Source organism: Tinamus guttatus, unplaced genomic scaffold (assembly GCF_059628265.1).
Source record: "Tinamus guttatus ecotype Peru unplaced genomic scaffold, ASM5962826v1 Tinamus_guttatus_pri_ptg000131l, whole genome shotgun sequence".
Lineage (NCBI taxonomy): Eukaryota > Metazoa > Chordata > Aves > Tinamiformes > Tinamidae > Tinamus > Tinamus guttatus.
The window spans coordinates 2,220,991-2,243,666 of NW_028288665.1; the positions used below are offsets into that span (position 1 = coordinate 2,220,991).

The 22,676-nt window shown below is 40.3% G+C and overlaps 1 protein-coding gene across 1 annotated transcript; it reads right to left on the reverse strand.

Annotated features, from left to right (window-relative positions):
* Positions 1 to 499: 499 nt before the first annotated feature.
* TMEM170B (transmembrane protein 170B) lies at positions 500 to 13,005 on the reverse strand. The gene is made up of 3 exons (XM_088521747.1): positions 12,834 to 13,005; positions 5,988 to 6,158; positions 500 to 671 (listed from the first exon to the last, which is right to left on the reverse strand). Exons 1-3 carry the CDS (start codon positions 12,928 to 12,930, stop codon positions 541 to 543), a joined length of 399 nt encoding a protein of 132 aa, XP_088377873.1. The 5' UTR covers positions 12,931 to 13,005; the 3' UTR covers positions 500 to 540.
* Positions 13,006 to 22,676: the final 9,671 nt, after the last annotated feature.

Below are 22,676 nucleotides of genomic sequence, written 5' to 3' on the forward strand. Positions count from 1 at the left end.
TGCAGATACAGAAAACAAGACAAAATGCTGTGCTGCGAGTTCACTGCCACAGGTCAAACATTCTACAGATGATACTCCTTAGTGCTGCTAAAGCTGTAGTTCTCTAACTCCACCAATATTCATCTACATTTCAGAACAGTACAAGTAGTCAATTCTTAACAGAACACCAGTTAATTCTTAACTTCTACATTTGGCAAATTCTTCCAGGCTGTCTCTTTGTTGTCTCTTTGTTCTGCTAACACAACAAGGCTCTACTCCAGCGCTAACACGACCAGCAGCTATTCAAGGTGCTCTCCCAGCCTCACATCCATGAGGGCCCCCCTGCCTGTGGCCGAGGCACATGAGGCGCAGTGCAGAAGTACAGCAGTCCAGGCACTAGAGGACAGTCTGCTTACTTGACTGTACCTCTAGATGTGCAGTGTGCACTCCACATCCTTCCTTCCTTTGTGCTAATCAAGTTCACAAGCTGAATCCACTTACAGGAAGCTTCTCTTCAGATTAACGATTTCTTCAAACCAGGTGAAAATTTCCACAGGAGTCTCAAAGTGTTGCAAGAATTCTCGAAAATGAGATAATTAATGTCAGTACTGTCTGTCCAACACCAAAGACAAGAGCTTCCAAGGGAGCCATATTCTTCCCTGCTACTCTGTAAATTCCAGCTACTGCAGCACCTAGAAATCACAGGAGGTAGAGGGAGGGGGATCAAGTTATCATCAAAAGCAAAGCTGAAGTATATGACAAACTATTTACATAGTCTATATATTTATTAAACTACTGCAAAACATTGTATTACCTCACAGCATTACAGAATTTAGCCTTGCTTGTCTTTATTTTTCTAATTGTCATGATAGGCTTTCGGGGTTGATTTTCCCAACTGAATCAGATCAATCTCGAGAGAGAGACAATTCTAACTTTTAAAAAACTAGTTTGGTTTGAAAAGAAAAAATGCAGTTTCCCTGTAGACTCTTTCATTATCCACAAGGGTGTATGAGACACAATATCTAATTAATACCCTTAAATATTGAATTGTAGAACATTAAAGAACGGAGACCAAGTTTTTGTACAATTCTGAGCAAGTTCCCATTTATCTTCAAAAGGCTAAGATAAGCCAAAAACAAAAATTGCATCAAAAAGAGCCAGTTGCCACCAACTCCCTCCTATTGTCTTCCACAGTCTGCATTCACCATGTGCGTTTGGAAAACAAAAGTCACAGAGCAAATGGAGAGCTCTGAGCAAAAGGACTGTTGTTTCACATCAAATCAGGACCAAAAAAGAGAGACATGCTAATGATGTCTCTTCATTTAAATGATTTCTGAGATTTTTCAAAGATATTGGAAAGAAATACAGTCTTGTTCACTACAGCTCTGTTTCTATGGGTAAAAAACTTACTCGAGTGACCTCCGGCAAGCTCCCTTAAAATTAAGCTTTTTTCCACTTTAATACTTTATAATATATAAAAAATATAAATATTATAATATAAAAAAAACCTGGACAGTGCTTGCTTTTCTTGTAAAAAGAAAACACTGTACTCTGTGTTCATTATTTCAGAATTAATGATTTTTTCCTAGAAATCAAACCTCCAAAAATAACTGCAAACTTTCAGCATGCAACATCTCAGATGCCTTTCAACTGCAATTAAACATTTTCAAAGATCACAGAGGCTTTTTCAGGCTCAAAAGAAAACTGAAAAGCAAATAGTTAAAAAAAGTCAGTGGCAAGAGCTAAAAAATTCCTCGTTTTTTCCACAATCCCTAACATGACTACTCTGTTAAAGTGTCATAAAGACACTGCTAAAGAAGAAATACATTAAGTTACAACAAATTTTCTGTAAATACAATCCATATCTGAATATAATCAGACATATTAAAAAATCACTCATTCTTACAAATATTTTTGGTAGGGGTGAATTCTGTTATTACTGTGGCCAATACAGTATTCATCTAAGTATTAATAAGCTTATGAGTTTTTTTTTTTTTTTTTAACATGTAAAGTACATCTTGTCAGAAATGTCCATCGGACAGGTTTGATATTATTTCAGTAAGCTACATAAGCTTTTTCATTTGTTACTCAACAATCTTCTGTCAAAAACAAAGATACTTTAAGAATGGCTTTAAATTTATTTTGGTAAGTATGAATTGTCCAGATTTAATAAATAATGTTAAATCCTGGTCTCCCAATTACTCATAGCTGCTTTTGACTTCTTAGGAAAATATCCTGGAAAATATTGATAAAAAAAAAAATGGCAGTTTGATATTATTTTTGTTTATATTTGTGAAATAATAGTGCACAATACAACCTGTAATGCAAACAGTCTGATATTTATCTACTCTTGTTAATTTCTTGACAAAAGCCTCTGTTATTTAGCTAGTATTCTACAGCTTCTTTATAGCCAATAAGCTCCATGGTTTCTCAGCATCCAAGAACAAAGGATTTTTTCTGGTTTTCTACATGCTGATAAAAAGATCCCAGTAGTCCACAAAGTTTGAAAGATCCATCATCTGTAAAATTAAACTTGCATTATTTAACAAGCTATATTGCATTCATTCAACTGCACATAAATGATGCAGAGGATTGGAAATACAAAGGGAAAATGAAGCCAGTTGGCTATTTCAATTTGTTAAGCACTGGACTGGGAACACTGAAAAGATTAAATACTTCAACTTGCATCACAATAGCTATTAAAAAGTCTTTTCTTCAATATTTCATCACTGTAATTTGTCTTCAAAAAGCTCCTCATGGAATTTCTTTCAGTTTGAAACAACCTACTGTTGAACAGAAGCAATAAATAAGTGGAAACAGAAAATAATCAGCTACCCAAATTGTGATGCTCTGTGAACAAGTCTGTGGTCTAAACCTGTAGAGATTCTCACATAAAGTACATTATTTACACAGAAACAGCACTGTTTACCTGTTAAGTGTTTTGACCTGTAAAACTGTATACCAAAAAGCACAACTGTGTTGCTCCTCTTTTTATGCATAGATAAAAGCCAATCCAGTATCAGTGCAACATGGAATGTAAGGCACTTGACTCATACATGACACATGCTGGCGATAAGAGTAGATTTTCACGGAACTATACAGTAATAAAATGATACAAATAAAGTGTAATGAAAATATCCTTTTCAGGAAAACCTTAAGTTAGCATTTACTCTACTTACTACAAGGAAGCATTTTATACAATTTTCCCCTTTAATTTACCTTGAAAACCAACTGACAGAAAGCCTTTCAGCAGCAACAAGAAGTAATCTGCCCTCCATGCATGTGCCTGAAGACAATAGCACACTATTCCCATCTTCTGGGCAGTCCAAAGAAAGATGGGAATGAAAGGCAGTAAGGCTTGCCTAGAGTTAAATGCTTTCTCATGGTCTCCAGATCTATAGTTCATTTTTCTCAACAGAAGATGTACTGTATTTAAGTCAGGCTATTTTATTAACAATATTGAAAACCTTTGGGTGGAGACTACCGTTTGATTATTATAGGCCCTATTCAATCCATTGATTTTAACACTGAGCAGTCCTTAACAGCATTTTTGGGGGCAATAAAGTGCAAGTATCTTTCCTATGAAAGCAATATTCACTATTTATTACTTTCCAGCAGAAAGCTCACAGTGCTGCTGCCTACTTGGAAAAACTACTGTAGTCCATTTACAAGTTAGATCAAAGCAAATATGACTAACAGGATAAAGCCAAAGACTGAATAAAGTTACTTACTGATTTTAAACTGACATAAACAGCATAAACACAAGTAACAATTTATTTAGAAATGTGCAGAGCAGCATCGATACCATATCTGTATGTGGAAACAACAGAGCAGCATTTCCTTCAAAATGTGCTTGGCAATATCATTTGCAGACTACATTGGGTGGGCTTAGTGTTTCTGCATTTAGTTTACCACTATCAAAACATTTTGTCCTTCTGCATGGTTTTAATGATGACTGTAGATTTGGCTAGAGCTCTATGGACCTCATATTAATTCAACTTTCAGCATGCTGCTTTAACAGAAAAATGCATTAGCCTCTCATATGTGGATATAATGTCAAGCTTAAAAGAAAAAGAAAAGAAAAAGAAAAGAAAAAGAAAAGAAAAAGAAAAGAAAAAGAAAAGAAAAAGAAAAGAAAAAGAAAAGAAAAAGAAAAGAAAAAGAAAAGAAAAAGAAAAGAAAAAGAAAAGAAAAAGAAAAGAAAAAGAAAAGAAAAAGAAAAGAAAAAGAAAAGAAAAAGAAAAGAAAAAGAAAAGAAAAAGAAAAGAAAAAGAAAAGAAAAAGAAAAGAAAAAGAAAAGAAAAAGAAAAGAAAAAGAAAAGAAAAAGAAAAGAAAAAGAAAAGAAAAAGAAAAGAAAAAGAAAAGAAAAAGAAAAGAAAAAGAAAAGAAAAAGAAAAGAAAAAGAAAAGAAAAAGAAAAGAAAAAGAAAAGAAAAAGAAAAGAAAAAGAAAAGAAAAAGAAAAGAAAAAGAAAAGAAAAAGAAAAGAAAAAGAAAAGAAAAAGAAAAGAAAAAGAAAAGAAAAAGAAAAGAAAAAGAAAAGAAAAAGAAAAGAAAAAGAAAAGAAAAAGAAAAGAAAAAGAAAAGAAAAAGAAAAGAAAAAGAAAAGAAAAAGAAAAGAAAAAGAAAAGAAAAAGAAAAGAAAAAGAAAAGAAAAAGAAAAGAAAAAGAAAAGAAAAAGAAAAGAAAAAGAAAAGAAAAAGAAAAGAAAAAGAAAAGAAAAAGAAAAGAAAAAGAAAAGAAAAAGAAAAGAAAAAGAAAAGAAAAAGAAAAGAAAAAGAAAAGAAAAAGAAAAGAAAAAGAAAAGAAAAAGAAAAGAAAAAGAAAAGAAAAAGAAAAGAAAAAGAAAAGAAAAAGAAAAGAAAAAGAAAAGAAAAAGAAAAGAAAAAGAAAAGAAAAAGAAAAGAAAAAGAAAAGAAAAAGAAAAGAAAAAGAAAAGAAAAAGAAAAGAAAAAGAAAAGAAAAAGAAAAGAAAAAGAAAAGAAAAAGAAAAGAAAAAGAAAAGAAAAAGAAAAGAAAAAGAAAAGAAAAAGAAAAGAAAAAGAAAAGAAAAAGAAAAGAAAAAGAAAAGAAAAAGAAAAGAAAAAGAAAAGAAAAAGAAAAGAAAAAGAAAAGAAAAAGAAAAGAAAAAGAAAAGAAAAAGAAAAGAAAAAGAAAAGAAAAAGAAAAGAAAAAGAAAAGAAAAAGAAAAGAAAAAGAAAAGAAAAAGAAAAGAAAAAGAAAAGAAAAAGAAAAGAAAAAGAAAAGAAAAAGAAAAGAAAAAGAAAAGAAAACACATGCCTGTCTCAAGGGATATGCAATAGACTAGCACGATGAGAAATTTTAATGCACAACTTCCATGGAATATTGTGTGCAAGACAACAGTACAGCCTAAATTCACCAGTGCAAGTCTAATAGCTTTCCTTGCTTTCTCCCCTACCCCAAATAAACTAGGAAGTGCTGTTATGGCCACACAAGACAGATAAGTTCCTTCAAGTCCATGAGCTAGGCATAACTATTCAGTCTGTTCTCTTGCTGACTGACATGTGTAGTCATCATATTTTTTTAAAAAATAAAGAATTTTAAAAGTCCTTAAATTTCTTTGCTGGAAAGCATCATGTAGTTTGTATCTTCACTTCTTTTAAGAGAGTAACATCCTATCTAGATGCAGTCCAGGTGCACTGAAGGAGGTTTTGATCAAAAAACCTGTAGCAAGATATCTGCAGCAAGTACAGTGGAGTAGGACTGCTCTTACAGATCCCCCAAAGCTATTAATCATTGACCATATATCCTAGATATAGCTGCAGGTTACCAAACTGACAGAATAATAGAATTTCTCTGCTCCTCTGACAGTTCTGTAGTAGTTTTATCTTTACACATTAGGAAGAGCAACTCAGCTGGCATTTTCAGGACTGCTACATGATTAAGACTTTTTTTTTTTTTTAATATAAACAAGTATCAAATGACTATAAAACTCATTTGCTGGTTAGATCATTTATTTTACATCTATTAAAAGAATAAAAGACTTACTGGTTATCATTGCTCCAGTTACAGAACCCAGAAATCCAATGCTGACCATAATGACAGAGATCAGCCTCCCCTGCCTATGCCTCTGCAGCATCACAAACATTAACACTCCCACAGCACCATGGACAAAGAGAGAGGAGAAGAGAGCCCAGAGGAAAACCCAGTACCACATCTCTGAAAGAAAGCAGTCAAATAATGGGTTAGTATTTCTGAAGAGTTAACCATAAAACAAAATATTCCAAAATATTGCATACAACTAACAATAATAGTTAAAGCAACTGTTTTTAGTCTTAAAAGGAACATGCTCAAGACACTGTCATCACTGACATCTATCATAAAAGAAATAAATTCAGTTATAATAAAAAAAAAGAATTATTGCACAGTTTTTGTAAGAACACACCTGAATTACGTCAAAGAACAGTTTCTTTAAACAGTGATACAGTGTCTTAAAGCACAATAACAAACTGCTGCACAATAAAATATTTTAAGAAAATATGGAGTACAAGCTTGTTTCTCTGATGCAATCACTACTGTGAAAAAAAAAAAATGGAAAGTGGCTGGATTTAATCCACTATAGTGATGATTGTTAAGTAGTACCACAGGATTCAGGAGACTGGGCTACATTTTCCCAATTCACACAATCCATGAAACTCTGAATTCAGGCTTTCGGCAGCAGTTGCTCCCTCCTCCCCACCCCAAAAAGAAGCACAAAGTATCCTGCTGCATGAGTTTTCCCATCAGGTCATTTTAGATTATTATAGCTTAACACGGACGTAAAAGTCACTTGAGCAAAAATATGACCCAATTAATAACAATAACAGTGACACATAACGGATCAATTAAAATAATGTGAGAAGATACTAAGAAAAAAGAACTTCAGTCCCTGGATCATATGAATGTTGGACTCAAACATTCATGGCATGTATCACAGAATTGATAAAAAAAAAAAAAAAAAAAAAAAAAAAAAAAAAAAAAGTTTAAGCTTTTCATTTAGCAGCACTTTAGGTGAGATGTTCACCAAATAAGATTATCTAGTGTTTCATACTCAGGTATGAAAGTCTTGCTTTTTAATATTTAGGTTGCTAAACATAGCAGTTCTACAAAAAAAGTGCACTATGGAAGCAATGATTAATAGCTTAACTCTGTGCATACAGGTTTTAAAGATGCAACTGCATAGCATTTCAAATCACAGTGTGATTTAGATTGAAAAATTTAGAAAATAACATCACATGGGATTGACACTTTCATGCAAAATAGAAAAAAAAGGAATAATCACAATACTCAACAAATATGCTGAAGTCTCAAAAGCTTGACATGACAATAGCTTTTAAGATCTGATGTTACAGAGAAGGGAAATTCAATCACACAGGTTTCTAACCACTGGATTAAATCATACCTTTCTACTTTGAGTTTGGCTTTTTCTATCAAGGGCCTCAACAATAGAAAACAGGAACATGTTTTCCATAAAACTTAAACAACACTACGAAATACTATAATGATCCTAAATTACAAGCCTTCCTTCACAGTCATCTTTGTCATATTAAAGTAGCTGTTAAGCAAAACAACAGCTCTGTAATTCATAGAATCGTATCAATTACTTATTTCAGTGTTTTCTACTCTTTCAGCCACAGACTACATATTTAGCAAGAGACTACATATATACTAGCAAATCATTTCAATTCAAAAATTTTCTTTAGATTTTTTTAGATATCATCCACTTAGATTTTTGTTGTGTTTCAGCATCTTGGAATGAGGCAGTGTTTAAGCTCTCTCCAGCATCTTCCATTCCCTCTTTTACTTTCCTTACCCTCTTTTATTTATCCCTTTTTTAGGCTTGGTGATTCCACACACTTACTTATTTCTCCCTGCTCATGAATAAGCCATCAGTTTGGACAGGGACAGCAAGAGGTGCAGACACCCTTTTAAACAACCTGCAGGAGGTTTCCAGCTCCCTAAACACAGGGGTAACTTGGCCATTCTTACCTGGCAGATAGAGAGCAGAGAACTTGACAGGTGGGCATTTCTGAGTGAAAGATTTTCAAGTTCTATAAAATTCAGGATCATCCAATTCCAGGAGTATGAAGAGAGATGGCCTTAAGAAAAAGCGTGCTAAAGTAATACTGAAGCAAAGCACACATTGGGGATAATTCTCAGAGATGCCAACAGAGAATAGAGCGTCAGAATGTGAACTTCAGGCCAACAAGGCTCAAGGCCTTGCTTATCCAAAAATAATTATTTTTTTAATATCTATAATCTTGAAGAAGTGAGATTGAAGCGATTATGAACTTAGGTATAAACTTAGCTACATGACCAGCACTGATACCTCAGATACACAGAGCATTCTGTCAAAATAACTCAGTATTTGTGTAGCTGCACTAATTATCTTGTTCTTCTGATGCTATGAGCTGCACATAAGGAATATTTTGCTGGTACAATAATACTGATTTAGCTATACTCAGATAAGAGTTCCGAATACAAACTTAGCCTCAGTTTATTTAGTCACTTCTTTTCAGAGCTACCCTAAAGAAACAGAAATAAACAAACTTTTAAAGAAACTTCCTGTCTCTTTGTTTTACCCTTAAAAAGTTTCCAAAGTTTACATGTAACATATTTGAATTACTTTAAGTAGACAAAATAAAACTCATTTGTGCCACACGTCAGCAGTTTCCAAAGGAATACATGGACTAGAAACTGGAAATGGTTCAGGTACTAGCTTACAAGGACAGTGTCACACAATCTATTGCATAGAAGCCACAACTGTTCTAATAAGGATAACCAAGATCCATTTCCAAGTCTGCTTAAATCCTAATCACTTAACTACCATTTTAAATTTCATCTTCAGTTCATGCTCCTTTCCACCTGCTTTACCTGGTGGGGATTTTGCCTCTAGAATAGTTACTTCAAACACTTTGTAATTCATGCCTTATCTTCCCAGATTTGGAGCACTTTTAATTATTTAAGCATATCATACAGCTCTGGAGGCATGCACAACCTCATTGTTCAAGTTCAGATTTTTTTCTTTCTTTTCTTTTTTTATTTCTTTTAATACATAATTCTTACAGTATGCTAAAGTTTACAATAACATTCATATCATTTTTTTTTCATCTTGGACCTTTAACAATTTTAAGTTGTACTACATTAACAGTTTTATCTCAGGTAAATAAACGCAGAGTTAGTACAGTAACTGTGTAAATATTAATATTTACAACAGTTACAAATACATGTATCTGAACACACTGTCCTACTGTCTCTCAGTTACAGTAGCAATGCAGCACTTGTCTAGCCCTTCACTTGCAACATTATTTCCTTTCTCTGGCTCTCAGGAAGTTTTCGTAATCCAAAACTGAACAATTACTCACAAACCAAGTATGATCTCTCTCGAGATTCCAGTCTATGTAGCCAGCCTACCACCATTAGCTATAGAATTAAAAAGATCTCTGCTGTAAAGCTAAAGGACATTACAGTCAACATAGCAACATAAGTTGAAATGTAAGAAATTAGGTAATGCTATTTCAGTAGATTTGTAAACTTGAGTTCCTGTACTCAGATAAAGAAATGCCTGCAAGCTTGGCTTGGCTTGGCTCTTAACATGTTACAGTATTTTTATCATCACTGGATTCTTTTCCTAATTATTGCATTAGCCAGTGCTTTGGAAGTTGTCAGGATTACACAGTCAAAATAGTCTGTTGGCTGGAGATGCTGACATTTCTGCTGCGTTAACTAGAAAAGAAGCACTTAATGGAGGGCATTTGAATCAGATTACAGACTATTCCCCTAAAATTCCATGGCAGGGGACAAAGGAACAGCCTAGACAATTGGGGGAACAAATAATTGCATGATGGAGTTCAGGAAAAAATAAAATAAAATAAACATGCAGCATCTTCTGTGTGATTGCCATAATCTCTTATAGATCCTCCATCATCAAATTCAGAAGTCCACTTTTAAAACAAAGACACTATTTCTAAATATATGTTAATAGTTATGGAGTCTTGTGTTCATCACCTTAGGACATCAGGAGGCAAGAGGACAACTAACCTCACAAGTCATGTACTACAACACAGGTTCTTGCTTGTTTTTTCCTCCTCTCTTAAGGATTCCAGCGTGTCTTAAGAACACAGAAGATAACAGTCCTCAACCCCCTCCCTACCAAGTGATTAATGTGAACCTGCCCAGAACATGCAATAAATGGATATACACAAAGATCTAAAGCAGTTATGCGAAGAGTAGAAATATCAGCAACTTCTCTAATATGGATCTAATCTCTAAACATTTTTTTAATTACATGCGCAAATTGAGATGTATTTTTGGTTCAGATTTGGCCATTATGAGACTCGCTCCCCTAAACCTTCACTTATCACTAACATACAAGTAGTCTATAATGAAAGGACTGCAGTAGAGATTTGCTCGAGGAGATAAAAAGGGGTGACATAAGAGCCTCCTCTCTCCTGTTCACTTGATCCCCATCTCCATCTTCTCTAGCAACGCTCCTCTCCTTCCAAGTTGCTTTCTAGGTTCAGCAAGAAAGAACAGTGCTGAAAGTTTTAGCTGTCACAGAGTGGAATATGCACGTGGCAAGAATTAAATTTCCTGAAATGCCATGTGACACTAGTAATAAAAATGAAAAAATATATATTTTTTGGGGGGGGGGGGGAGGGAGGGATGTACATGGAACACAAATCAGGTTTCTGGCTTGGCTTTTCATTAAGATCAGAAATTAAACTATTAAGGCTCAAAACAATTCTTGTTTTCACCTGGAGCTCTGATCACCTCCCCATTGAAAATTTTGGGGAGGGAAAATAGAAAAAAAAAAGTATTTTTAAAAAGGATATGAGTTTGTTGATAAAATGGTACTGTTTGACAAAAACATAATCCACATTGCTTAAATGAAGATTTTTTCTTTTTTTTAACTTGGCAAGTTTAAGTCCAAAGCATAATTAAGTCCACAAATATACACAAAGTGGTCTCAAAGGACATTCATGGAATACTTGGAAATATCTTTAACCAATACCATGAAATAGTTTCTTACATTTTATACATATTACTTAATTCATTTCCTTTTACATCCAAGAAGATGATTAACTCGCATATCTTTTCTCTCATGATGGAGAACCTGAATTTTCTGTCTTTAAGCAGAAATTTACTTCTACACTTACTAAGTACTTCAGGAAGGATTTACATAACACCTATTTGTTGATATCAAGTGCTACATTACTGATTATATCTCAGGGCATTGTTTTTAACATCGTGTTTTATGCAAGAGATTTTTACCCAGAGAAAATTGTTTTTGCAAGCTGTCAAGAAAAAACAAATTATGGCTGTAAGGATAATCTACATTCAAGTACTGATTCAGAAGCTATAGGGCATCCGCAAATGACACTAACCTACTCTCCAACATTACAACGGAAAATTACTGCCCCTATTCTTTAAAGAAAAAAAAAATCAGTCACTCTAGCATTAAAAACCTTGTGCAACTCTTCATTATATTGCAAAACCAGCAGGAAATACTGTTTTTCGTACTTAAAGCTTAGCATTTAATCATGTAGAAATGCCTATTTTGCATAATGCTCTAGGAAAGAAAAACTTTACCGGAAGATGCCTGTCACAAAGAAAAGCTAAATCCATTGTTATTCTTTTCCTTTAGGGGTACACATTGCATTTTTACAGAAGCAAACAAGAATAATTACTCAGAAAATGAGCCAGGCTAGTGCTCGGGAAATTTAACCAGACATACATGAAAAGTTCACTGATCAAAAAGTGTACTGTGTACTTTTTCTTTTTTAATATTGAGACTCTCTTAAGAATTTAAAAGAACGAGATATACTAAAATAACACAATCAATTTGTATTTGCTACATCTTCAACTTTAGAAGAAATAGGATGGAAACAGACGAGCTATCTTTGATATATTTGATATTTTAACCTTTTATCATTAATATAGATGGGCAAGCAGATGGCAGTGTTTTTCATATATCTCAGAAACACATATCCATTTAATTTAATATTTTCTATTAAAATGCCATCACTATGTAGTATATCGTTATGCACAAGGAAAAGTAACACCTCCACCCAGTAACACCTCCAATAATGTTGATTCCTTACTACCCCAGAACTAGAAACTTCTGATTTTGTGCAAACCTCAGCAGAACAGGCAATCGGGAGATGCAACCCACACTACACACCCTTTGAAATACTCTCACATGCTCTGCAAGTCCACACCGTTTTTCCATCATGAGACATGGTGCACCAGAAAAACTATTCCTGCCAAAGCTAGTTAGAGCTTCCTCCGCTTGGCAGGGAAGGAGGACCTGACTCCGATTGTCCCCTTTCCAGCCTTGTTTCACAGCGCTTCTCCAGCACAGCTCAGTCCATAGGAATCCCCAAATCCTCAAGCTACGCCTGTTTGCTAGGAAACACCAGCCACTCCCTTGACACCCACAGCTCTGATGGTCTAGGACCACGCTGGGGGGTGAAAACTGCAATTAAAGTCCTTGCTTCTCACACGCATCTCGTCTATCTGGTTTCTATGACTTTCTCTTACGTGCCAAAGAATGCATATTCATGAAGACACTCCCCCGCCAAGCACACTCCAGCCTCCCCTACGCATCTACACATCCACACGCAACACTGTCGCACACGGGTATCCATCAAGCCCCTCTCACACACACACAGGCACGCACGCTGTAGCGCTACCCTCACTACACGCGCACCTCGGCAGCTGCGCGGGCAGCCTCACACAAGCGGCCGCGCTCCCCGCACGGTGCGCGCACCCCGGCCACGCGCACCCGCCGCCGTTACGCGCGCGACCGCACACACGCGCAGCGCCCCCCGCACCGAGCCGCCGCCCCGTTACCGGTGAGGTGGCGCAGGACGGTGCCGTGCGCCCACAGGCTCAGCACTTGCTGCACTGACAGGTTGATCATCGAGTTGTCTCCCGTTTCCACCTTCATCCTCGCGGCGGGCGCGGCGGCCTCCGCGGCCCCGCTCCTCAGCCGGGCGGCGCCGGCAGCAGCGGCGCCCCGAGGACAGCCGGGCCGGCGGCCTCTCGCCGCGGGACTGAGGGGCGGGCGCGAGGAGACGGCGCCGAGGAGGAGAGCGGAAAGGCGCTGGCGAAGGGGCCTCGACGCGGCGGGGGCGACATCGAGGAGGGGGACAGCAGGCAGCCGGAGGAGGGAGCCAGGCAGCCGGAGGGAGGGAGCCAGGCGCCCGGGCCGGCCGCTGGCGCTGCCCCGCGGCTCAGGAGCGGGGCCGGGCAGTCCCGGGGACAAGCGGCACGGCCCGCGCGGAGCCCATCGCCGCCTCCCGCCGCGCTAACGGCCGCCGGCCCAACGGCCGCAACGGCATCGCCGCGCCGCGCCCCGGCATCACCTGCCGCGCGGGCGGGGCTCGGCGCGCGCTCCCGTGCGCAGAGCGGCGCGTGCCGCGCGCGCGGCCCCCGGCGCGAGGCACCGCGGCTGCCCCGGGGCGGGCGGGCGCGCTGCGCAGGCGCGGAACGCCGCCCTGGGGAGCGGAGGGGAGGGCGGCCGCGGCGAGCGCCCCGCGTGGGGAAGGGGCGGGCCCGCGGGGACCGTTAGGGAGCGCGCGAGCCGCGCGCCTCTCTCCCATTGGCCCTCGCCATGGGGACGGGCTCACCCCACGTGCCCGTGGCGCCGCCCCCTCGCCGCCCGCGCCGCTATTGCAGTTATTGCCGTTGTTGGCATTGCGGCCGCTCCGCTCACCTGCGCGGCTGGGCTGAGCGGGACCCTGAGCGTCGTTACCGTTAGTGTCCTGAGGAGCAGAATACAGGAGCGAGGCACAAAACTCCAGAATACGAGTTCTAGTCTTCCCATGGCTCCCTCCTCGGGGGCTCGGGCTCAGACTGCTCCCGGCTCCGATCCTCAGCGTTTGGGGCGGAGGCGAACGTGGCGAATTGATTTAAGACCCTGGTGATGAGCAGCGCACAGGGCGGGTCGAGGCAAAGAGCCACAGGGAAACTCGACGGGGAGAATCGCGGGAGTGGCTGAGCAAGCCACCTCACTCTGGAACCCGCATTCCCAAATCCACACACAGCCCATCCCTTTCACCTGTTCATCCCTATATTAACTATATGACCAGTTAAATTAGCCATACCCATTCCCAAAATGGAGGATGGGTGGGGGTAGTTGCTGAGTGTGGCAGATGTTTCCTGCACAGCCCTACGATAGTTTCCCAAATCTTCCAGGAGAATTTCCAGCCTTCTTCCTCCTTGCTCCCTACTTTCATGCAGCCTCTCTTGCCCCTCGCCTCCCAGTGCTAGCTCTGTCACTGGTGAAACTACAGCGAGGGGGGAATTTTGCTTGGGAAGCCTGGAGGTTTCTTGGGTTGAAGTGACAGCAGTGTGTGCAGCAGAGGCGCTGAGTGTCCCGAGGCAACGTCCGGGTGACATCTATGCAGCAGGCAGTGCTTGCAATTTCTGCGTATGGTTATTGAGTCAGGCGTTGAGAAACAATTAGTGACTCCCTAGAAGTCTCTGGGTGCAACTGATTTAAGCTGTATCACTGGAACAGAGAAAGAATCCGGCTGTCAGGCTGGGTGACGCTCCCATGATCAAATAAGGTTTTTCCTCTTCCTACAATCCCATTATTGCAGCAACCTACAGCTGAATAATTTAGACGGGGTCCTACAGACAACAGTCTCCTTCATTACACAACAGCGATTTATTCTCAAAGCAGAATTATTCCATACTCCCGGGAAAAAAAAAAAAAAAGAATAGCATGCCATTTATTTTGCAATAGAAAAGAAACAATGGGGAGTTTAGAAACTGTTATTTGGGTTTATTCTTTTTAATTCCGGTGAACTTTAAGATTTCTTAGAGCACTTTAAGATGAGCCCTAAATCGGACTGTGTTGTACATCATTGCTTCATGAACGAGGATGCCTCACGGGATACTGTGACACTAATCAGAACTCTGAGATAAAAGGAAACACTACATATTTGGGGCATTTTAATTTATAAACCCTATTCGAATATACTTTCAGATGTCAAAAAGACACTCTAGGAGACGAGAGACACGCATGGAAGTATGCATATAACTCTTTATATGCTGCCTCACTGGTGCCCAGTGACTTTTCAACCTTCACACCGATGGTTTATATATTCTACCCAAGGAAGGCTGCTGGCTTTGGATCACTCATGCCCAGAGCTGGCTAAAACACACTCCACAAAGCTGATGTTTTATGACAGAGGTACAAGGAACTCATTCACCTAGAAGACAACTGAGGAAAGCTGCTCTAGCTCCCAGACCTTTGCAGTACCTCCTCTGCCGGGGCCTGTCCAGAAACAGCTCTGCGGAGAGATCCCTCTGGAGATGCTGGAGCTTCCTACCACTGAGTGCAGAGCCCTGATTCTGCCCAAACTCCACCAGAGAGGTTGGCACACGTCAGATGGATATCTGCCTCAGGGCTTGGGTTTCCTCATTTCCTCAAGTTCATTTTCCTTCTCCACACAGGTCCCACCCTGGTTCCTCTAACACATCTCTCCTTTCTTCCCTGCTTGCTGCTCTACCACACTTGGTGTCGTAGCTCGTCCTGCCCTTGATCTCCTCAGTGTTTCATCACCAGCATGATTTTTGTAAAAATAAGGCAATCTGGATCATTTATAATCCAGAAAAAGCAAAACAAGAACATGATCTGAGTGTTTCATCAGATACTTTCTTGAAGCATTCAAGATGAAAGCGAAGAATGGCCCTTTTGTAACAGCCGGTGAAACCTCATCTACAACACTGTGTGTTGCTGCTGTGCTGCCTTGCCAGGGAGGGATGAGGTTTATTGATCTCGGAGCAGCAGAGCCCCGGTAGCCGCTGCCCGCGGCGCAGGAAGGCGGGCGCTGCCCGCACCACCCTCCCGGCGCTGTGTTTGGGGGCCCGCCGCGCCCGCGGGAGCCGGCGGCCGCGCGCCCTTCCCGCCGCGCCCTCTGCCGGACCGCGCGGGAAGCAGCTCCGGCGCGCAACGGCTCTAACGGTCACGGCGCGCAACGGCTCTAACCGTCACGGCGCGCAACGGCTCTAACCGTCACGGCGCGCGGCCCCAGCGACTCGCTCCGTGCATCCGCTGCAGATGAAAAAGTCTGCAGATAATTGCTCAAAACTTACACAAGGGTTAATCTGTGTTCGAGGAGGTCTTTCTTTCTTTCCAGCCTAACTTCTATTCCTGATTTCTTTCTCCCTAGCTTGGAAGCTTGGAGGATTCTTTGAGCTCTATGACTGAGAGACACACCACAGGAAGCTTGTAATGACTTTTCAAATGAGGAAAACTAATTTTACAGACGGAAACTAGGGTCATCTTAATTTTCCTGCCCTATAAAAGAGAACATCTACATAAGCTCTTTGCAACTTCTGTTTCTACTTTTCAAGGCTGAATAATGTTAAGTTCAATTGGAAAGCTTCCGGCTGCATCATTTTCCATTAGAAAAAGCAGTATTGTTCACAATGATACAACTGATGAGGTCACATCTTTTTAGGGAAATGAACAACAGTGTCGATCCGATATTGCCATGTTGTGAAATGAATACCTCATTTTTGCATCACACAGTCAGCTTGTCACAGTAAATGGTCAAAATCCAAGCGGTCTCTTTGGTCATCTTGAAGAAAAAAATGTCCACTATAATTCTGGCGACTAGAGCTAGCCACGCAGATTGACCCAGAGCAGTGACACTGCTGTTGAAGATTTATTAGAGACAATTTATCTTTACTGAATGATGAAAGACTAGCCCCATTACAGTTTGGATACCCAGATTTTTTTTTCCACTTAAAAGATTTTTTTTTGAAAGCCTATGATTCAAGTTGCTAAGTGCAGATAGCAAATGAATACCTCAGACATTAGCAACAAACTTCTGCATACTTCTCTGCCCTTAAGACCACCAATTTATGCCCAGCAGTTACTACTCAGTCAGAAAAATTGGCAGCCACAGTTAACTGTGGCTTGAGAACTGGGCCATTCAGACACTTGGCCTTGTAATCTCAGCTCTTAAAAGCCTGAAATGCGATCTCAGCCGCTGGTCTTGATGATGGATGAAGATGCCCTGACAGCCATGTAGGAGAGGAAGGAAGTAAGGTGATATCATAGGTTAAACACTGTAACTCTTCTCAGCATGAATACAGTCTCACAGGTTGATCTAAACCACCAAAAACATTCAGAACTGGCTTCCAGGGCTATAGAAAGTATTTTAGCACGGAAAGTATTTAGGGGGAGATGGCAGTGCACAGGAGAAGACTTTTCTCATGTGCCAGTAGATGGTGCTCTTTATTATTAAAGATCTCTGTATAGTGAGCTCGACACAGCTAATTTAAGACATCTACGACTGTAGCTAACATCTTCCTCACACTGCCATGACTTGAGTGAAACGTTTGTAATGTCACTCTTTCATCCTTGTAGAAGACAAATTCAGGTGTTATGTCTCTGATTTGATCTGATTGAATCTGTTATGATTTGAAAGAAAGTCAGCTGAGTAGGTAGGAGATAGTTTGTATGCATTAAAAAACAAACAAACAAACACCTTTCTCTTACGCTCTCCTGGATGCATATAAGCGTGTACACACACACAGAGAGTTTTAAGTCAGGCCTATTATTGGTGCCACCACAGAAGCACAGAATGGTCTCTCTAGCCACCCCTGCCACTTCTTTTCAAATGATTCATTTACTCCATGTGAACACTTCCAAAGCAATCTTTTCTTATGACTAAGAGCGTTATAAGTGTTAACACTGAAGACTGAGTTACCTTTTGTATTTCCCTCTTTCGACTACTTGCAAGCAGCCAATTAGATGTGAAAATTGTCTTCAGACAATATTGGGAGTAGTCTAGAGGAAACAAGCATCTTTCAAAACACGGATACAACTAATTTCACTGTTCCCCCAGGATTTAAGGATTATGCAATAATGGGGGAAAATCCCTACTCCTTTGTTCTCTTCAGTCCCGCTTCAAAAGGTCAAAAATTATTTTTAAAATAAATTACCGGACACGTGAGAGATCCATACCAACAAAATGAGGCATGATTGTCAACTGAGATTTCTCATGTATGCTTTGGTCATTAGTTAGCAAAGTCAAACAAGCACTTAGTTTAGAAATATTCTATTTTTAAATTCTGGAAATTAGGTAGAGGAATCTCGTCCTTCATTAGACTATTTTTATGTAACCCTCATACAAGCACATTATTGTCCAGACGGTACATAGGTTTGTATATGTAGCTTGTATACACACTTCTCAATACTGGGATCTTTGTTTTGCAGCACATACTTGCATTTCTTTTATGATTCAGAATTCAGAAAAACTCCATTTACGTGTTTCATTGAAACAGCTTGAGCTTCAACTTGCACAGGTAAAGCAGAACCTATATGTATGTATTTATTGCCCACAGGCGCTTACACCAGGCTCTACCCCAGGTCTTGGTTGCACCTCAATCAATGAACTCTTGAGCAGACAGAGGATGAAACTTGAACAAAGCAGGGCTTTTCCTCAGTATTTCTAGCCATCCCCTTTCCAAAGGCGATTGTGTCTCAGACAGAGAACTTGTGTGCTTTGCAATAATACCACAGGAAGTTCCCAAGCACCTCCTTCCCCCACACTGATCTCATATCCATTGAAATAAACTGGAAATATCAATTTGATTTCAGCAGGCTTCCCAGTCAGCTCTGCTTGGCAGAATTATCATATTTTTCTTCTTATTTGACAACTAAAACTATCTGTAGTAAGACTGTGCATTACAGATATTTCTAGAGATTCAGTTGCTTAAAGGAGAAGTTCCTTTCCATCAGTGAGGACCACTGGTACATATTTTTATTCCTCTATGCCATAGATCTGTTTTTCCTAGTTTTACACAGTTTTTGATTAGTCCACTATGTTTGCATTGCTGATTGACATAAACTGACCATCTTTTGAATATACTCTCTACTTCATGTAATATAATCTAGGGTATGTTACAAAGGCTGGGATTTTTAAACATGCTCTAACAGTCCTAACCTGTCCTTAAAGGCTTCCTGTGATTCCACAGGCTCCCAGAACAACTCCAGTCCAAAGATGCTCTGCCATTAAAAAGTGCAGTTCCTGTACAGCTGATTTTGGATTGCGTTACCATCAACTTGCCTACACAAGAAGGAATCGTTAAGCTAGCATAATTACAGAAATTGGCACAGTCTCTGCACGAGGCTACGGAAACATACATTTTGATGCACATAGGGCTTATTTTGGTTTAATTAAACCAGTTCCCATTTGACACAAGCTAGCAAGTGCTAATAATATACTGCAGTAAGAACATCTGTGCAGTGTTTTGCCTCCAATGCCTCCAATTACAAATGGGTTTAAAATTCTCACTGTTTTCCCATTACAATCTCCTTTAATAGATATTCCTTAAATCAGTTGTAAATGGCACAGTACACAATACAGACCTCTCAGCTTAGTCTTGTAAATTACTGTCAATTTACAATATCTTGTATCATCAATAATACTACTTCTAAAGAGGGGGAAAAAACAGCAGCATAATCACAATATGTAACAAGGAATCAACAGGAGCTATTTCCAGATGAACCTCATGTTGACAGGTAAGTCACGCTGCCAGGTTCCCATTTTCCAGTGTCATAGTTTCTGAATAGCCCTCTTGTCTACAGTGGGTCCCAGGTGTTGGATAACACTCAAAACACAAAACAGGCTCCAAATTGTACTTGTAAATCCTCTGGTTTTTGGTTTCTCCAATTAGAAAACACAGATAGCATTACTTGTGAGGCTTAATTTACTGATAGTTTAAAACACTTTGAAAGATTCAGATAGCGCCAAAAGCTCAATGTATTGCCAGAGGTAAATACTTTCAAGGCAGCTTTGTTATTTTTCTGGCTGCCTGCCATAGTGCTTGGAAAGGAATTTAATACTGCTGGTAGTAGAAATATTTGATTTGCTGGATTTGTATGCTCTACATGATTCAAAACATAAGAAATGGAAAAACAAAGCGAGCACTTCATCAGGCCGAGTCTAACACCCTCTCCAGAAGCCCTCATTGCAGTCCCTTCCAAGGGAGCTATCACAATACTCACGATAATATGAAGAAAAAGGAAGAAACCTTAGGTTAGAACAGGACACTTGCTTCCCATCAAATGCTGCTCCGTGCCTTACCTGTTTTATCTAGGCTCTGCCTCCCCCTAAGAAGTGCTGCAAGACATGGCCTTGGTCTTTGATGGGGGGAATAATTTGCAATTTTGTTGCAGAGATCACCCAGAGATCTCTCTAACTGAGAGCAAGCGGATTTTGGCTATTTGCTGTCCCGCATCCAGAAGCAGTTTAGCTACATTTGTAGGAGCATGTGTGTGGGAGCAGGAGCTCTGCCCTCGGCTTCTTTATTCTCCTGCACTCCCAGCTCAAGGGTCAGTGCAGGCTGAACTGCATGAAAGTGGCCTACAGCCACATGCACAGAAATGCCTGAGTCAGGCAAATTTTGCAAGCAAAACATACCCATTTTCACTGCCAGGCCTTGTGCCCAAAGCCCTAATTCAGTGGAGGTGCAGTTTCACAACCACCTGTGATTTAGTCAGGATGGCTTCATGGTTTCAAGACATCAGCTGGTGGATCTACGCAAGTGTATGTCCTAAGTCTTTGCTCTGAATGACAACAACAGAAGAAAAAGAAGATAGTACAGAACTTACCACTGCTTGGAACATCAGGATCTGATCCAACAGAGAATATTCCCAATCCACACAACGTTACCCTTGGAATGCACCAATTGCTATGGCCTGCACTATGAAGAATCCAAATCCCCATGAGGTGATAAAAACTATCACATAATTTTTGTTTACTTTTTGCTTACTTGGTAAGGAACAGAAACAGCAAAGTCAGAGTAATGCATACGGGTGGAAATTATCACAGACATGACAACACAAACGGTAAACACAAGGTGAGCATCAAAGTTAAACAAAATGTACACTGAATAATGAATTCATTTTCCCCCATGACTCAGGGAAAAAAAAATCAAGAACAATTTTGGAAAAGAACCACAACTAATTCGGTAAGTTATTTTCCAGAAATATCTTTTTTCTGTTCCTGTTTAGGGGTCAGGAGAAAAGCTGATTGGTTAAAAACAGAGATTTGTTGTCCTGTCCTCAGATAATATTTGAGAGCTGAGATAGCAGAAATGAACAGTACAAATTTTGTACATTTTAAGAATATCAGCTGAAGTCAGGAATAAATTATTCTCTGATGGAGGTCTCAGACCTGCTTAACAAAGAGAAAATCGAAGCAGATATTTTCCATGGGAGATGTATACAACTGAACTCTTGCAGCCTTTCATTGCTTGATCATAAAACCGGCCAAGAATAAATTAAATTTCATTTACTGAAACATATTATGAAAGGAAAATATCTCAGCCTTGTGAGGCAGACTCCCTAACAGAGCATTAGTTAACGGCCTAGTCTTACAGGGTGAGTGCGTGTTCTGCCTCGCACCTGAAAGAGGAACTGGGAGATCTGCACGGCAAGGAGAAGTGCACGTTACTCCAAGTTCTCCATTTGCCTCCACAGGCAAAGCAGGGCTATGTGTCACAGCACTAGGGAAAGGGTTTTAAGGGTTGGTTTCCACTTCTCACGACACAGCATGAAAAAGCACCCTTTCTGTTTCTAGGTTTTAATAGGGGGGCAGACAAAGGCAGCTTCCATGAAAAGCGCAGTGACAGTGGGAGTACTAATAGTATTAGAGATGTGTTGCTAACAAAACCCTGCTGACGGGGTTAGGCCAGCACGAGCCCTGGCACGGAGCCTTCTCAACAGCCTGCGTGTCTGCAGAGGCAGTCGGAGCGAGCGGCCTCCAGCTTCCCGCCAGCAGAGCCCCCGTGGCCGCGAGGCCGTGCGGAGGCCGGAGGCCGTTAGCCAGGGCGGGCGGTGCCGCCAGGCGCAAGGATCCAGCTCCAGCTGGGCGGCCGCTGCTGCCAGGGCTCCCGAGGGGCTGGAGGCTGCCCGAGACCGCAGCTGCCCTCATCCACCCTCCTTCCCACCCTGCACGGCCCGGCACTGGAAACTCCACACCGGCAAGACTTGCCCAGGCGAAGGTGTGCAGTGAAGACAGATCTTACCGCCACTGCGTGCCCTCTTTCTGGATGCGTTCCTCCCTGCAGTTCCCCAGAGCTGCATGAAGCACTTTCCGAACCTGCCTGGCACTTACAGCTCTCCTGCTTCTCAATGTTCAGAGGCAACCCACTCGCTCCAACAACATTTGAAAGAGTCAGACTCTCAAAGTCCCCAGGGTCACTATTCTTAGGTACCATTTAAAAGAAAGCTAAACCATCCTTTAGTTGGAAATTTAGGCTATTCTTATAGGTTTCCAATAGATGCTGCTTTAGCTGTGGTGTCTCTGGCTAAATTAATTTTAATTTGATTCCTGCAAGGAGAGGACTTTTTTTTTTTTATGCTGTGGGTTTGCTGATTATATTGTGATTTGTTGTTATAGCTAAGAAGAGAAATTCAGTGGGAAGTGATCAGTGTAATGTTGGAAGATCACTCAAATGTACAGCCCGAGCTGAGATCACATTGGTGGATAACACAGGCAGGACCTGATGCCTAAAAGTGGTGAATTCTATCCAATGCTCTCTCATAACATAACAACCTACCTTTTTTTCAGAAGGATTTGAACAAAACGTAATGGTAATGATGGTAGCTATGATTAGCTAAAGGAAATAAGCAATTCAAGAGTGAGGCAGAGAGAACAGTCG

What these genes read in the sequence shown, in the direction of transcription:
- TMEM170B (XM_088521747.1), bottom strand. Translation starts at nt 12,930, where the DNA reads ATGAAGGTGGAAACGGGAGACAACTCGATGATCAACCTGTCAGTGCAG. An exon ending in CGTCCTGCGCCACCTCACCG is followed by an intron (nt 6,159 to 12,833) that starts GTAACGGGGCGG and finishes GCTTTCTTTCAG; the next exon opens with AGATGTGGTACTGGGTTTTC. An exon ending in AACTGGAGCAATGATAACCA is followed by an intron (nt 672 to 5,987) that starts GTAAGTCTTTTA and finishes TGTGATTTCTAG; the next exon opens with GTGCTGCAGTAGCTGGAATT.